The sequence below is a fragment of the Chiloscyllium punctatum genome, chromosome 2 (genome assembly GCF_047496795.1).
Source record: "Chiloscyllium punctatum isolate Juve2018m chromosome 2, sChiPun1.3, whole genome shotgun sequence".
NCBI lineage: Eukaryota > Metazoa > Chordata > Chondrichthyes > Orectolobiformes > Hemiscylliidae > Chiloscyllium > Chiloscyllium punctatum.
Window position 1 is genome coordinate 78,632,846 of NC_092740.1, and position 15,974 is coordinate 78,648,819.

At 37.4% G+C, this 15,974-nt stretch overlaps 1 protein-coding gene across 1 annotated transcript in view; it reads left to right on the forward strand.

The window, feature by feature from the left end:
* Positions 1-15,974, forward strand: part of srfbp1 (serum response factor binding protein 1) — a 215,260-nt gene that overhangs the window by 146,666 nt on the left and 52,620 nt on the right. Inside the window, exon 4 of the mRNA XM_072584334.1 lies at positions 4,947-5,018. Within this exon, the coding sequence (XP_072440435.1) occupies positions 4,947-5,018 (72 nt within the window). The remainder of the gene's footprint in view (positions 1-4,946; positions 5,019-15,974) is intronic.

Consider the following 15,974-nt stretch of genomic DNA (forward strand, 5'->3'; position numbering starts at 1 on the left):
TACTTGGTCAAATTGAAGTTCTTTACAACCTCATGATGTGATTTTCCAAATCTAAGACAGTTTCTCATCCGTTGTTTCAAACAAGTTGATGATCCAGAATTCTCTGGAAAAATATTGACAAGTTCACAGCACACACCGTTATTACTGCAGCAAATATCCTACAATTTGTGGTGATGACAAGCTATGCCACAAGTCGAGAGTTGCCACAAATTGGTAGATGATTTCCATAACTCTATTATTGGCTTTGCAAAAATAGGAGCCTGCGTCAACCTCCCATTATTGTCCGCAAAATTGTTTGATTTTTAACTTGAACTAAACATAAAGTTTAGATGCTTTTTCATAGTGTTCTCTTTTAGTGCAGAGATCGATGTACAATATGCAGCATGACCCAACCTTGTAGTTCGTTCCTATTTCCAAAGTAATTGAAACTGTAACATCTTATTCTGCATGGGTTAAAACTCTGCTTGAAATAGTTAAATTATAATTGTTATTTTCTTATTGTTTTTCTTTTCTGTTCTGTTTCTCTTTCCTCTTTCTCAATTCAATTGTTCACACCCTCACTTTATTTCTCTTTATGTACTTTATTTAATTTGACTCATCCAACCAGTTTCATCGTCAATTACTTTCTGTCCCTGCATTACATTGGCTGAGGAGTATAATGCTCCTGTTGTTAACTTGGGTCTCAGTTTATTCGCACTATAGTGCTTCTTAATACAAAAGTAATGGAAGCAGAATGGTAAGGAAATAGATCCAACTCGCAGCACATGCTGTGCAATGCCTGACTTTGGCAAAGTCTGTGCTGTTGATGAAGGAGCTGTTGGTCTTATTTTTAATATTTGAGAAGAATTTGACTATGTCCCACACCTGTATTTAATAAAATATATCTGTCAAAATAGAGTTTATAACCAAAGGCCATAATCACAGAATAATATTTAAAATAGAGATAGCTAGTAAAACCGTGGAATTTTTCAGACAGCGAGCTGTAGAGTCTGGGTAGAGTATATACAAGGCGATGATTATGATTTTTAATCAGTAAGGGAATTGAGGGTTATGGCAGGAAAGTGTAGTTAAGGATCAGCCTTGATGCCATTGGATGGCGGAGCAGACTCAGGGGCTGAATGGTCTATATCTGCTCTTATGTCTGTCTTGTATCACAGCTAACTAATCAAATCAAACTTGTATCAAAGTAACAAAAAGAGATTGACTAAGGAAATGCAATGAATGTTGTCTAAGGATCAGGATAAACCATTTAGGCTTTGGATGAAGAGAGTGGTGAGCCTATGGAATTTGGTACTGCTGAAAATAATTAAAGGCAAAACATTGTCTCTTTCCAAGCACTTGGAGCTGAAGGGGATCAAAGGATATGAGGGAAGGGATCATATTTCACGTTGGTATTCACCCAAAGAGAAGGAAATGGATGATGGTAAGATGAGAGAGGCCTATGTTGATATTCGAGGGCACGTTGATATTGCAGAGGAGGAAGAGGTGCTGTTGTATGTCTTGAAAATCATTATGGTGGTTAGGTCCCCAGGTCCTGATGGTGCAAGGGCAGAAATTGCTGGAGGTTTGACAGAGATGATCTTTTGTATTCGCTTTTGCCAGAGGCAAGGCCCCTCAAGACTGCAGATTTGCCAGTGTTGATCCTTTGTTTAAGAAGGAAAACAAGGATAATCCAGGAAATTATAAACTGGTGAGCCTTACATCGGTGATAGGGAAATTATTGGCGAAGAGTCTTAGGGACAGGATTTAGTCACATTTGGGGAAAAAATTGACTTACTAGGGATAATTAGCATGGTTTTGAGCGTGGTGGGGTGGGGGGGCGCGTGGGGGGAGTCTTGTCTCACAAATCTGATTGAGTTTTTTTTTAGGAGATGATGAAGGTTATTGGTAAGGGTAGGGCTGTGGGTGTTATCTGCATGAACTTTACTGAAGCATTTCACTAGGTCTGTAATGCTAGCCTGATACTGAAGATTAAGTCACAAGAGATCTGTGATGACTTGGTAAGTTGGATACAAACTGACTTGGTCAGAGAGCACAGGGTAGTTTTGGAGTGGTGTTTTTCTGCCTGGAGGTCTGTAGCCAGTGGTGTTGTGCAAGGATCAGTGTTGAGACCTCTGATGTTTGTAATATATATAAATAAGTTGGATTAAAATATAAGTGGTCTGCTTCGTTAGTTTGCAGATATCATGAGTTTTAGTGGAGTTGTTTATAATGAGGAATGTTGTCAAAGGATACAGCAGTAAGTAGATCAGTTGCAAAGTTGCATGGGGAAATCTGAGTTTAATCCAGATGAGTGTGAGGTCATGCATTTTAGGACATCAAATGAAACAAGAAGGTATACAGTAAATGACAGGACCCATAGGAGCATTGATATACAGAGGAATCTTGGAGTGCAAATCCATAGCTCCCTGACAGTATCAACACAAATGGATAAAGCAGTTTTTTTAAAAAAGGACTACACTGCTTGCTTTCATTGGTCAGGGCATTGAGTATAAATGTTGACAAATCATGTTGCAGCTGTATAAACCTTGAGAGGCCACATTTTGGTGTATTGTGTACAGTTCTGGTTGCCAAATATATGAAGGATGTAGAGGCTTTGGAGACAGTACACAAAAGAGAATTATCAGAATGCTGCCTGCATTGGAGTAAATTAGCTATAATAAGAAGTTGACCAAACTTGGACTGTTTTCACTAGAACATTGTGAAGCTGAGGGGCACCCTGATATAAAGTTATGAGAGGAATGGTTAGAGTGAATAGTCAGAGTCTCTTTCCCAGGGTGGAAATTTCAAATGCCCAGGGGTCTAGGTTTAAGGTGAGAGAGGAAAAGTTTAAAGGATATGTGCGAGGCAAGTTTTTTTTTAGGCAGGGTGTGGTTGGTACCTTGAATGCATTGTCCGGGATGGGGTTGGAAACAGATACTTTTGCAACGTCTAAAAGCCATTGGACATGAATAGGCAGGGCCATAGAGGCATACAGGCCAGGCAGATGGGTTTAGTTTAGATTGGCATTGTGGTTGGTATGGATATGGTGGGCCAATGGGCCTGATCCTGTGCTGTACTGTTCTATGTTATAAGTAGGAACAGGGTATTGAGTCAGATGATCAGTTATGATTGTTGAGTGGCGAAGCAGACTCAAAGGGCCAAATGGCCTATCTTGGCTCCTATTTTCTATGTTTCTGTTCATAATTGAACAAAATTATAACCATAGACTGTGAAGGTCCATGTAAACATGGATTAAAAAAAATAGCAATATAAAGAACAGTAAGTCATGACAGCAGGCTATTTTTCAGACTGGTAGACTGTAGAACGTGGTGTTGTCCGGGCATGTTCTTTTTTATCAATCCGCATATAAAAGACTTGGATATTGGAACGCAGATAAAAATTCCAAAATCTGAATGAGTGGACAGGAGATGGCATGAGCTATCTGAGAGGGATCAAGGGCAATCTGAAAGGGGCAGGGGACATCAAGCAGAACTACAGGTGACCTGCGTTGTAGAGTGGTGTGAGTGAAGAGTGATGATGCTAAAGGGACTTACAGAAGAGTTGAACTGTTTCATTCCACAGCTGAGATCTTCGAACAGCCTCACCTATGGATGCACTCCTCTCAAGACAAATATTCTGGGCAAAGTTGCACACAGATAGAGTGTGCATTTCAGAAAGCACAAATGTTCACAGGCCAGGCTATCCTGAGCCCACAGGGAACCGTGGCCTCAGTTGACTTCACAGCCAATGAAGTGTTTCTTTTAAAGTGTATTCCTTATCCATCTCCTTATTTCGAAACCATCTGCGAGTGTTGACATCACTCCCAAGTCTATATTTAAATACTTTAAAAGACTCTGTGACCCTGAATCCTGTGGATTTGCAATAGCCACTTGTATCCCACTCCATAAAATCTATGTTTCTTTCTCTATACAAAATCTTTATTTTGTGTGTCCACTGGGGTGAAAGGATCACCTAACCTCCGTCAACACTATATTCATAGATGCATTTCTCCAACCTCCAGTTTATTTTACTCTGTCAGAGGATTTTGTGAAGTTTATTGAGCTCGATTACTCATTCTAAAATCCATATTGACTACTTTCATTTCTTTCATCCATAGCTTCATCCTTAATTTAGAAACTAAAATTTCCCTCAGCACAGATGCGAAGTTAATTGGCATGTAATTACCTTCCTGATGAAGGGCTTTTGCCCGAAACGTCGATTTTTCTGCTCCTCGGATGCTGCCTGACCTGCTGTGCTTTTCCAGCACAACTCTGATCTAAACTCTGGTTTCCAGCGTCTGCAGTCCTCACTTTTGCCTGTGCAATTACCCAGATTAGTTTCATCTTCCTTTCTAAAAATAGGTCTGACATTGGCCAATTTCCAGTTAGTTACCATGCATCCACACTCAACACAAATCTGAAAAATATATTTTTTTGCACTGATGCAATTTCCTATATCACCATTCTTTGGTTTCTAAGATGCATCCCATCAGGCCATGCTAGTTTGCCAAAAGAGTTCTTTGTCTCATGATAATGTTGATAAGGATATGCTTTTAGGTTGTACACGAGAACATCAAGTTGCAGTATAATGCAGGGACAGAGCTAAAATTCAATCTGATGTGCTGTATAACAGAACTCACTAAGAAACCTTTCTAAGCACCCTTGATAAATTCAAATATGCTTTTAGTGTTCTCCTCGGTTGCACTCTCCCAGGTTCTCAGAAAAAAGTCTGTTGTGTTTATACTAATGTAAAGAGCTACACAATGATGAAGAGCAAAAGAATTTCATAACCATTTTTATAGCTTTTAAAGAAGAAAAATAAAACCAAGGCTTGCAATCATACTGTGCTTTTCACCTCTATTGATTGTCTGAAGTACTTTACAGTCAATGATGTACTTTTGATGTGTAACCATGTTTGCAATGTAGGAAATGCAAAAAACTAAAATGTTGTTATCTCTTACATAGGATTTGAAACCAGATTATATTTCTAAAACTGCACTTCAGAGAAACCTCAATTTTGAAATGGTCTGCAAAAAGGTAAGACTTTTGAATGAACTTGTCAATGTTTGAAAAAGTGCTTGTGACCAGGTACATGCTTCAAATTCCAGGCTTGTGCTTCTGCAGAAATGGTAACAAAAATAAATGAAATATCTACATGCACACATTAATTTGCTAACTGTGACTTTTAACAAATAGCAATCTGATACTGAAGACATATTTCACTGTATTCTGCTACAAATTTTGGCCAGGATACTAGGGAGAACTCAGTAGCAGATATGAATACTGCAACAATAATAAAATAGTTATAGAGCTGGACCTGCTCCTGCTTAATCTTGACACACAAGATTGATTAGAAATTTTGAGTGGGATTCCACATCTCTCTGATGAATGAAAACTCTAAGTGAAGTAAAACACACAGAATACACCGACAAAGTGAATGTATTAAAGTGTGTAGAGGATCAGATCAAAACAAATATAAATACAAAGAAAAAATAAAGAATGTAGTACAAAGGATATCAATACCAGAGAATATGTAACCAGAAGGAGAGAAAATGAGAGAGCTAATAAAAAATTTAGTATGACCCCAAATGTATGAGAGTCAAATGGGAAACAATGTAATTCGTAACAAGAAGACAAGATAAGTAGTTATAGAAAAGTAGAGGTTTTCGCAGGCTATGAAAGATCACCTGTATATATTTCATTTCATTACATACCAGTCTTATGATTGAGGGATCGTCTGATTTGCACTGAGCAACACAACAGAAATTACACTAGTATTTTCTTAAAGATCTCTACTTTCAATTAGTTGAAATATTAGAAAAAACGTTTTATTACAATTATTGTACTAATTAACCACAATCAATTGCATTGAGTTCATTTGTTCATCAGAATACATTTTACCTCATTCATGTATGGTTAAACTGGATCTATAAGTGAAGCATTTTGGTCCAAACAAGTCAATATCATGCCTGAGTCAGTGCGGTGTGCTTTCATTGGCCTTCTGTCATCCTAACTAATAGAATAGATTTAGTTCTAATGCAATCTTGCCATTTCCTTATGTGAATACACAGTAATTTCATTTTAAGTTGTGGAGTGTTTTCATTGTCTTTGAGTATTGCCAATGATCGTTTAATGGAATGGATCTGACTATCACTTCACACATGGGAGACACAGATTAGAGATTTGAAGCAAATATGTGAGACTACAATGACAACCAACATAATAGTTCATCTATTGAGAGATTTTAAATGTCATGATCACTTAATACCATGTTTTACCTAATTATAGTATCCCCACAGTCAAAGTTTGTGCTTGATAAGCTCTACACAAACCTGCAAAAAAACCTGCATAAAAACAAATATAACTTACAAAATAAAAAAGGATTTTTTTGTTGTTTAGTTAAGCTGCAAAGTAATACTAAGATACCATTTGCTACATAATACTGACTGACACTTAGAAGATTAAAAGGAGTATAGATCAGCTCACTCCTATTATACTTGTAGCAAGACCCAGGAAAGTGGTCTATAATTTTCACCAATTACATCATTGACATTACAAAGCTGTGTTTCTTTTAAAATGGTAATTCTAGTTATTTCCAATTCAGATTTTTGATTTATCCCAATGTTGTCAGTGCAATCATTAAACATTAGTTTTCTTCAAAGACTGTGTTTATAATAGTTATTCTGTTGGCATTATCATATAGTCACTTGTGAACATCTGAATTAGGAGCAGGAGTGGACACCTATCCCCTCCAGCCTGATTAATAAGATCATGTCTGATCTAATTTCTCCATATTCCCGCCTGATAACTCTGTACTTCCTTGCTTATCAAGAATCTAAACCAACACAAACCTACCTCTTATGAGTGTGTTACTCTGCATTGACTGAGAATTTAAATTCAAAATATTTAAATTCACAAGTAGTATCATACTTCAAATATTATTTTTTTCCATTCTGGCAGTATTGATGGTAGCACAATGGTTAGTAAAGAAAATACTTGTTTGTACTTCCTCCTTGAATTTCCTTTCCAGGATTAGTTTTCTTTTTCTCTGCACTTGTAATGACTGGTAAATGACCATAGCTATAAAATTAATCGTGAATATGGAGTTCTAAGGCCAACAGCTATTGTTACCATATACACCTGTAATATTGTAAAACATCCCAAAGATTTTTCTGCTATTAGCAAACAAAATTTGACTCTGATCTACTGAGAAGTTAGAGCAGGCAATCAAAAATCCATGAGATAGTTTTAACATTGCTGGCTTGCTGCTTTTTACTGATTTGGTTTTTCTATTGGTATGTAACACATAATAAAGTTCAGCTTTCTTATACAAACTGAAATAGGCTTTGCAACCTTTAATTGCATGCAGTTCAAAAGTAAGACTTGTTAACTTATTAACATAAAAGTCTAGACTTATGTTATTCTCTCTCAGTACTACTACAGTTATAAACTGCTGTTCACAGTTGCTGTCCATATAATGTCTGAACATTATATGGTGCATTTTTTGTGTATGTTTGGATTGAAAGTGAAATAAACCTCTGGGCAATCGAGCTTGTAGCACAGATGACATAGATTATGTCATGTGATCTAGATGAATGCTGTAAATGCATTTGTAAGAATAGTGCTAGCCAGTTCAGCCCCTTGACTAGTTGTTGTCCTTTGATTCAATTAAATCATTACATAATGGTTCCCTCAAAAAAGATCAACTGGATTAGGTGGTGAAGACCTCCCTTCACAAATTCACTGCTGATTCTCTGAAATCAACTCAAACTTGTCCAATGTTCGGTGTCCTTCACTTTTACCTTATAGGTAAAAACAATGACTGCAGATGCTGAAAACCAAATACTGGATTAGTGGTGCTGGAAGAGCACAGCAGTTCAGGCAGCATCCAACGAGCAGCGAAATCGATGTTTCGGGCAAAAGCCCTTCATCAGGAATAAAGGCAGTGAGCCTGTTTACCTTATAGTCTGTTGACTACACCATATGGCACATGATTTTCTTCAAAAACTCTCAAGATGCTTGGCTCGATGTATCGTTTTATTTCCTCTAAAGTCCATCTGAACTTTGCTTAGATTTGTAATCTTTGATTTACATGCTAAGCTGCATAGTCTTTGTCAAGTAATAGTTTTCTAGCTATGGTATACTCACATTAAAATGTCTCTCTTGTGTTAGAATCCAAATCTTCTCAGAGTGCCAACTAATTCTTCTTCGCACTCTCCTTTATACAAGTCGTTCTTGTTGTTACCTTTTTCAGCCAGCTGTGGTGCACTGACTTCCTTTCACAACATGGAATTAGACATGATTATTGCAAAGGCGTCATTCTTATCTAAGTGTTCTCACAGTTATGGACTGAATTCATTTAGTTTTGTTCTTGCCTGTTCTATTTGTTCTCTGCCAAACATTATATGGCACTTATGTGCCTTAACATTTTCAGTTTCACTTATCTGTGGTAGCCATTGTATCATTAGTACTAAAACTAATATAGAAGCACATTTCTCTTCTACATACTTGATAGAGCTATAAATCTTGCTTTAAATCTAGACAGTATTTATTGACTCATTTAAAAAAAAACACAGGCCAATTTCTACAATGTTCTTTTTCGGGAAAAACTTGGTTAGTTACATTACTTTTAGCTATATTAGACAATCTTTTTCCTAACCATTTCATTGTTTGAACAATTTAAGTTTGAGAGGCTTAGTTCCTAGATGATAAATGCAATATATACTCGAATGAGGACTTTAGTTAACCGAGGAGAAAAATCAATAAAGCAGAATATGGATGATTTGTTTTGTCGACTTGCTTGTTCCCAAGCTTTTTACCCATTGACAGATGATATAGTAGTTAACAATAAAGTGCAGCTGTGGCAATATCCTATGGAATATGGAGTACTATGATGGATTATCACTGTATAATGAGCAATAACAACATTAGTATTAGTTCTTGCGTTAATACCTTACTTTAATACAAACATCTGGTTAAGATAACTTCAACTTTTGATAAAGAAAACTGAGATGCTAATTTTAGTGAAAGAGAATGTCATGCAAGTCACGGCAAACAAGTCTAAAATTAGCCTAACCATAAACCTATGGTGCAATTCTGGCTACCCAGATTATTATTATGAGAGTCACACCCTCTTAGTTGGCATAAATGCTCAACACAAGTTCTTTATGGAAGGTCACAGACCTGAAATGTTAAATTAGTTTCGGTCTCCTTATATACTGGTAGACTTACTGAGAATCTCCACTTTCTGTTTTTATTTGAGTTTCAGTGTTTACAGTATTGTTCTTTTGGTAAATGCTCAACATACTGTCTTTCTTTGATCAATTCCATATTTTTTTCACAGTCAACACTTGCTACTTATTTCTTTGTTTGAAAGGCTTGTGTTTTTTGGATCCATTTCCGCTCCTACATTGAGTTCATGGCACAAATCAAACATTTCTACTGTGAAAGAGAACTACCCTTGATTCCCATAGCAATGATGAATCATTCCTAAACTTTTGTTACTTCAAAGCATGTTTCAAACATGACTTAAACTTGAGAGTCTCCTTTCTTTCATTAATTATTTGAAATCTTTCCATCAGTTATAAATTCAAGAAGCACCATTCCAGACAAACTAATACAGTTAACCTATTTTAGCTGGTGAATTCTAACTATATTATCTTACCCATTTTTCTCATCCTGAGAATTTATTTTATTTGTTCATGGGATGTGATATTGATCCATCTATTGCCTATCTCTTGTTGCCCAGAAGGCAGTTTGATAGTCAGTCTCATATTGCAATGAGTCTAAAGCCACATTGAGGGGAGACCAGGTAAGGAAGGAAGTTTCTTTTCCTAAGCACTTTACTGAACGAGGATGGATTTCTATAACAATCAACAGTGGTTTCATGGTCATCGTTAGACTAGTTTTCTTTTTTATTATTTTTTAATTGAATTTGAGTTTCATCTGCCACATTGGGATTCAAATCCTTGTCTCCAGAATTAATTCTGGTTTACTACTGATATTGCCACTACACCACTTCTCCTAATTATGATATATAGAACATCAGACCAGTCTACTATAAGCATCCTGAAGGTCTCGGAACTTGGCTTAAACATAAATATGTTTAAACATCAAGAAACGACACCAAAATGAAAGGTGTAAACCAATTTCAGGTTAACAGTAAGTATAAATAATTATATATTATGATGTAAAATGGTTTATATATATTAATATAACTTACTTTAGCATTTGAATTTTGAAGTAGTGCCTTGTGGATTTGTCTGAGGTCAATGAATCTGAAGAAATGTAATAGTTAACTTGCCAGTCTTTCTGCTGCCACTATTTATAAACCAATATGTGCCAGAGAGCACCTGACTCAGGGATCCTCTTGGAATGGTAATGGAAATTTGTTTGTATTGTGAGAGTTTTAAGTGCGGAGAAAACAAACATTGAAAAGCATTAGCTTGCTTTTGATTTAAAAGAATAAGGAGTTATTTTCTTCTTCATTTGTATTTTTCTTAGGAAATGAAGCCATAGATTGGAAATCTTCTGGTTCAGTTTATAGAAGACTTGGTCAGACATAAAAACCATTTCCGTAGAGAAAAGAGTTAGTTGAGGATAGTTAGGAAATAGGTTATGGCAGTGTAAGAGCTTTAGTTTGAAAAGTCCAGACCAGAGGTGTATGGTTATTTGAAGCTAAGGATGTTGAAGCTCAGTTTTATAAATATTCAAGGAAAAAATTATGTAATTCTCAAGACTATACAGAAATGAAAGGAACAATTAAGTCAAACTTATAGATGTGATAGAAAAAGGCACTCTCTTGCTGATATGAGTTTTGTAAAATGATAGTATTATGATAAATAGCATTTTATTGTGCCATACGTTTTGAAACAGTTACAGCAATGTTATATGTAAATATCTTGATTTGCCCTATTTTATTATGGAGTTTATACAATCATGAGAAGCATAGATAAGATGAATTGTAATGGTATTTTCCCTATGGTAGGAGAGCTCAGTACTAAAAGGCATTAGTTTAAGGTGAGAGAGGAAAGATTTAAAAGGGACAACTTTTTTCACACAAAGGGTGGATTGCATACTTGGAATGTAACACATGCCGGAGGAAGTGTTCGATGCAAGTACAGTTACAACATTTAAAAGACATTTGGCCAAGGACATGAATAGGATAGTTGGGAGGGATATGGCTCAAATAGAAGCAAATAGGAACTAGTTTAGTTTGGAAACCTGGTTGGCATGAACAAGTGGGGCCAAAGGGTCTGTTTCCATGCTGTATGACTCAATTGTCATTTCTTTTGTGTATGAAACTGGATTTATTGTTAAAACTGAAGCTGCAGTATCACAGACTTATTTTTCAGTGAAAGACCACTGGATTAAATGGGTGTTTTTAAACATGATTTGAAAAGTAAAATTTCAGTTTGGGATTTGACACGTCCAGTACTAACATAGCTACTAGCATCATAACAATTTTTTTTTTGGTTTTGCTAAAAGGCTGTAATAACTAGCTGTTTAATATATAATGAAAATTGGCCATTTGGATGTCTGCTGTTTATAATCCATATTTTTGGATTATTGCTACAGGCGCTGATTGTAGTATGCTTTTTTTTAGTTTGCTTTTTAATTCACAAGATCTGGGCAATACCATATTTGCTAGTCATTGCATTTATTATCTACTTACAGGAAGGTTTACATTTAACTTCTACTTCTCTTGTCATTTCCTAATTTTCAGAGCATTTTCCTGTTACCGTCTCCAATGGAGTCCTTTTTTTCATTTGTCCTCTGAGGTATCAATCTTGTGTTAGACCTGGACTCAGGCAAATGAAGAGTATTCCCGTTTCCATCACATTCCTGACTTGTGCATTGTTGATAGTAAACAAAATTTAGGGAGTCTATTATTTTCCACAGAATCTGGCATGTTGTTAAATGTTGTTAAATGTGGAGAGACAATTACATCTGCAGTCGTTTGGGATGGTGTTCACTTGCCAATTATGGGGCAAGAATGTTACTTGCCACTATCAGCCCAGGTCTAAAGTTTGCTGCAGTGTATTAGTGTATGCCTGTACAGAAGGATTGGATCTAATGAGTTGATATGATACTGGGCAATGTGCACGCATCTTTAACTTTTACTGTGTGATTATCAAGGAATGTCTGATTGCATTGAATACAGGAAAGGCTATCGACCATGACAACATTCTAGATGTACACAGCCCGCCATTTACAAGGCATGTGTCAGGAGTGTGAAGAAATGCTCTTCAATTGCCTCTCCAACGTGTCTCAAAAAGCTTGACATCACTCAAAACGAAGTAAGCCACTTAATCAGCAAACACTCCACAATCTTAAAAACTCACTTACTTCACCTCTGACACACAGTGATATCAAAGGTCCCTTCTATCCACACATCATTTTACCTTGGAACAATATCACTGTTCCTTCTCCTTTGCTGGATCAAGATCCTGAAATTCGCTGTCTAACAGCACGGTGGGTGTACCAATCCACGTGAACAACAGAGGTAGATAATTTTGTTGTTGGAATGTAGCCAGATCAGCATCTATTGCCCATCCTTAATTTTCATTAAGAAAATGTTTTGCAGTAACTTGTTTGTCAAGCAATGTCTAAAACCAATAAGAAAGAATTTAGTCACTGCAGAATTCCTAGAGTTTGACTCTTGTAGCCATAGTAGTCCCCTAACCCTTGACATTCAATGGCATTTACCATCACTGAATTCCCCCACTATCAATGTGCTGAGGCATACCATTAACCAAAAACTGAACTGAATAAACCAACCTGGGCAACAGGTTGGCTCAGTGGTTAGCACTGCTGCCTCACAGCACCAAGGATCCAGGTTTGACTCCACCCTTAGGTGACTGTGCAAAATTTGCATGTTCTCCCCGTGTCTGTGTGGGTTTGCTCCAGGTTCTCCAGTTTCCTCCCACAGTCAAAAGATGTGCAGGTTCGGCAGGTTAGCCATGGTAAATGCAGGGTTACAGAGATAGAGTAAAGAGATGCGTCTGGGTGGGATGCTGTTCGGAGGGTCGGTGTGACTCGATCAGTCAAATGGCCTGCTTCCACACTGTAGTGATTCTATATAAATACAATGGCTGCAAGAGTCAGTCAGAGTCTAGGAATTCTACAGTGAGGAACTCACCACCTAATTACCAAAAAATTGTCCACATCTAGAAGGCACACTTCAGTAGTGCACTGGAATATTTGCATTTGACTGGATGAGTCCAGCTCCAGCAGCACTCAACCTGACACATTCCAGGACAGTGAGTGAAGTCAGTCATAGTTTTAGCAGTGCACAAAGGCTCTTTGATCCATTTGATCCGTACTTGTCATCAAGTATCTAACAACTTGGCCCTTAGCTTCATAGGCTATTGTGCTTGAGGTGATCATCCAAATAATTCCTATATGTGGTGATGGTTCCTGCTTCTACCACCCTTTCAGGCAGTGAATTATAAATACCCACCTCTGTCCAAGTGAACAAAACTTCCTTAAATCCCTTCCTTAAATCTCCTGCCTTAAATTAATCCCCCATAGTTATTGATCCCTCTGGAAAGGAATTCCCTATCTACCTTAGTTGTGCCTCTCATAATTTTGAATGTCTCAGTCAGCTGATACCACCCCACAAACTCCCAGCCCTCTCTGCTCTAAGGGGAAAAAAAAACTATCTAGTGTCTCTTCAAAGCTCATGTGTGGCAACCAAATCTGCACACAGTGCTCTGGCCGAACAAATGTTTTATGCAGCTCCACCTTAACCTTCCTATGCTTGTATTCATTGCCTTAACTAATTAAGGCAAGAACCACCTATACTGCCTTAACCACCTTATCCTGTCCTACTATTTTACCATTCATCATTTATTCCCTTATGTTGTTAGCCCTTTCAAAATACAATACCTCTCACTTTTCAGGGTTAAGTTCCACTTGATATTGTTCTGTCCATCTGACAAGACCATTTATATTGTCCTGTCATCCAAGGCTTTCCTCTTCCCTATTTACACTAAGTTTTGTATCACCTATGCATTTACTGATCAAAAGTCATTAATGCCCTCTACAAGCAGCAAGGGATCCAACACCAAAGCTGTGGTATGCCACTGAACATAGGTTTCCAGTCACAAAAACAGCCTTTTACCATCACCACCTGCATCCTGCGACAATGCCAATCTTGAATCTAATTTGCTTGGATCCCATGGTCTGTTAGCTTTTTGACCAGCCTCCCAACTGTGACCTTGACAATAGCCTTGCAAAATGATACATTCAGCCCTTATTTTAATATGCCTGTATTTGGAATGAAATTGGCTGTATAAACTTGCCTTTCTGTAATTGCAACCTTCTATCTGTAGTGGTGTGGTTAGGAAGGGTGCAGCACACATTTTTTACACAGCAGTTTGCATTATAATTGTGAACTTAAGTTTATAACAAAAATATTGACTAAAATTGTATGCAAGTATAAAATTCTTGTTATTTCTCATCAGTGTAAAAAGTGGGGGTGGTGGGGAGGGGTGGAAGTGGTAGACGGGGAATACCCTATCCCTGTAACCCAGCATTTACCATGGATAATCCACTTAGCCCGCACGTTTCAGGACAATTTTGGCATGGCCAATCCATCTAACCTGTGCATCTTCGAACTGGCGGAAGAAACTGGAGAACCTGGAGGAAATCCACACAGATTCTGGGAGAATGCGCAAACTCCACACAGACTGTTACTCAAGGATGGAATTGAACCCTGATCCCTAGTGCTGTGAGGCAGCAGTGCTAACCACTGAGCCACTGTACCAGTCCCTGCTGCTTTTAGCCTGGTTCCCTTTCTTCTCAGTGACCCCTTGTCACTTCCTTAATCTTTGAAAAAATAACTAAACCTCATATTTTAGTATTATTTGCAAACATTGTCACCTGTCCTTCTGCACCCATACTCAAAATATAAAGAAAACAGTTGAGCCACAACTGAACTTGGTGGGGCACCACTCCTGATTTTGATTTCTAACCAGTTTGAAATGACCTCCTAATTCCTGTTTATTTTTGCTCTTCAAACCAATTTTTCATCGCTTTACTACCCCTCTTCTTAATTTTCTTTAGTAATCTTGTGTGCACGTTGACAAAGGCTTTTCTGAACTCTCCACACACTGTGCTCATCAACTGTTTTGACATCAACTGCTCAAATAATTCTGAGGTTTGCCAAACACAGTCATCCCTTTTGAAATCAGTGATCTTCACTTCCAACTGTTTTTCTTTATCTAGACATATGGTAATTTCATTCTTAATTAAAGACTTCAGGGTTTTTTTTCCCTACCACAGGTGTTGAGCTGACTGGCCTGTAATTACGAGATTATCTCTGTCTCCCATTTTAAAAATGGATATTACATTGGCTATTCTCCAGTCCTCTGACAAGCATCCACATTTGAATCATCCAAGAACATAAATCCTTTGGACACCACAATTTCCTTCGCTGTCTGCCATCTAATCCGGCCCTGGTACTTTGTATTCCTTTCAGAGAAGCAGATGTGGGCCATTCAGCCCTTCGAGGCTCCTCTATCATTCAGTAAGATTTTGGCTGATTTGGTCATGCTTGTGGTCTCGGCTTCACTTTCCTGTTTATACCCTATAGCCTTTGACCCCTTTGTCAAAAATCTATCTCACTTAACCTTTAAAGACTCAGCTGCCATGACCTTCTGAAGAAGAGGATTCCACTTGATCATTTGAGAGCAAACTTAGTTTAATTCAATGAATGTATTTTTTTATCTACTAACTTGTTCTGAAGTACACCAGGGTGCACCTCTTTTCTAGTATTCTGTTTTTAGTAAAATACTGTAATATAGTTATTAACTGCGTTTATTATTTTTGATCATCTATTCATTTCCGTTTGTCTGTTGTTCCAAACCGCATCAATTTGCACAGTGAACATAGAAGCAGACTTTTGCGTTTGGTGTCAAAAATTGCATAGAACTGCAAAGGGCATAAGGCACAGAAACTGTGGGTCCAGTCCAACAGTCTATTGCTTAT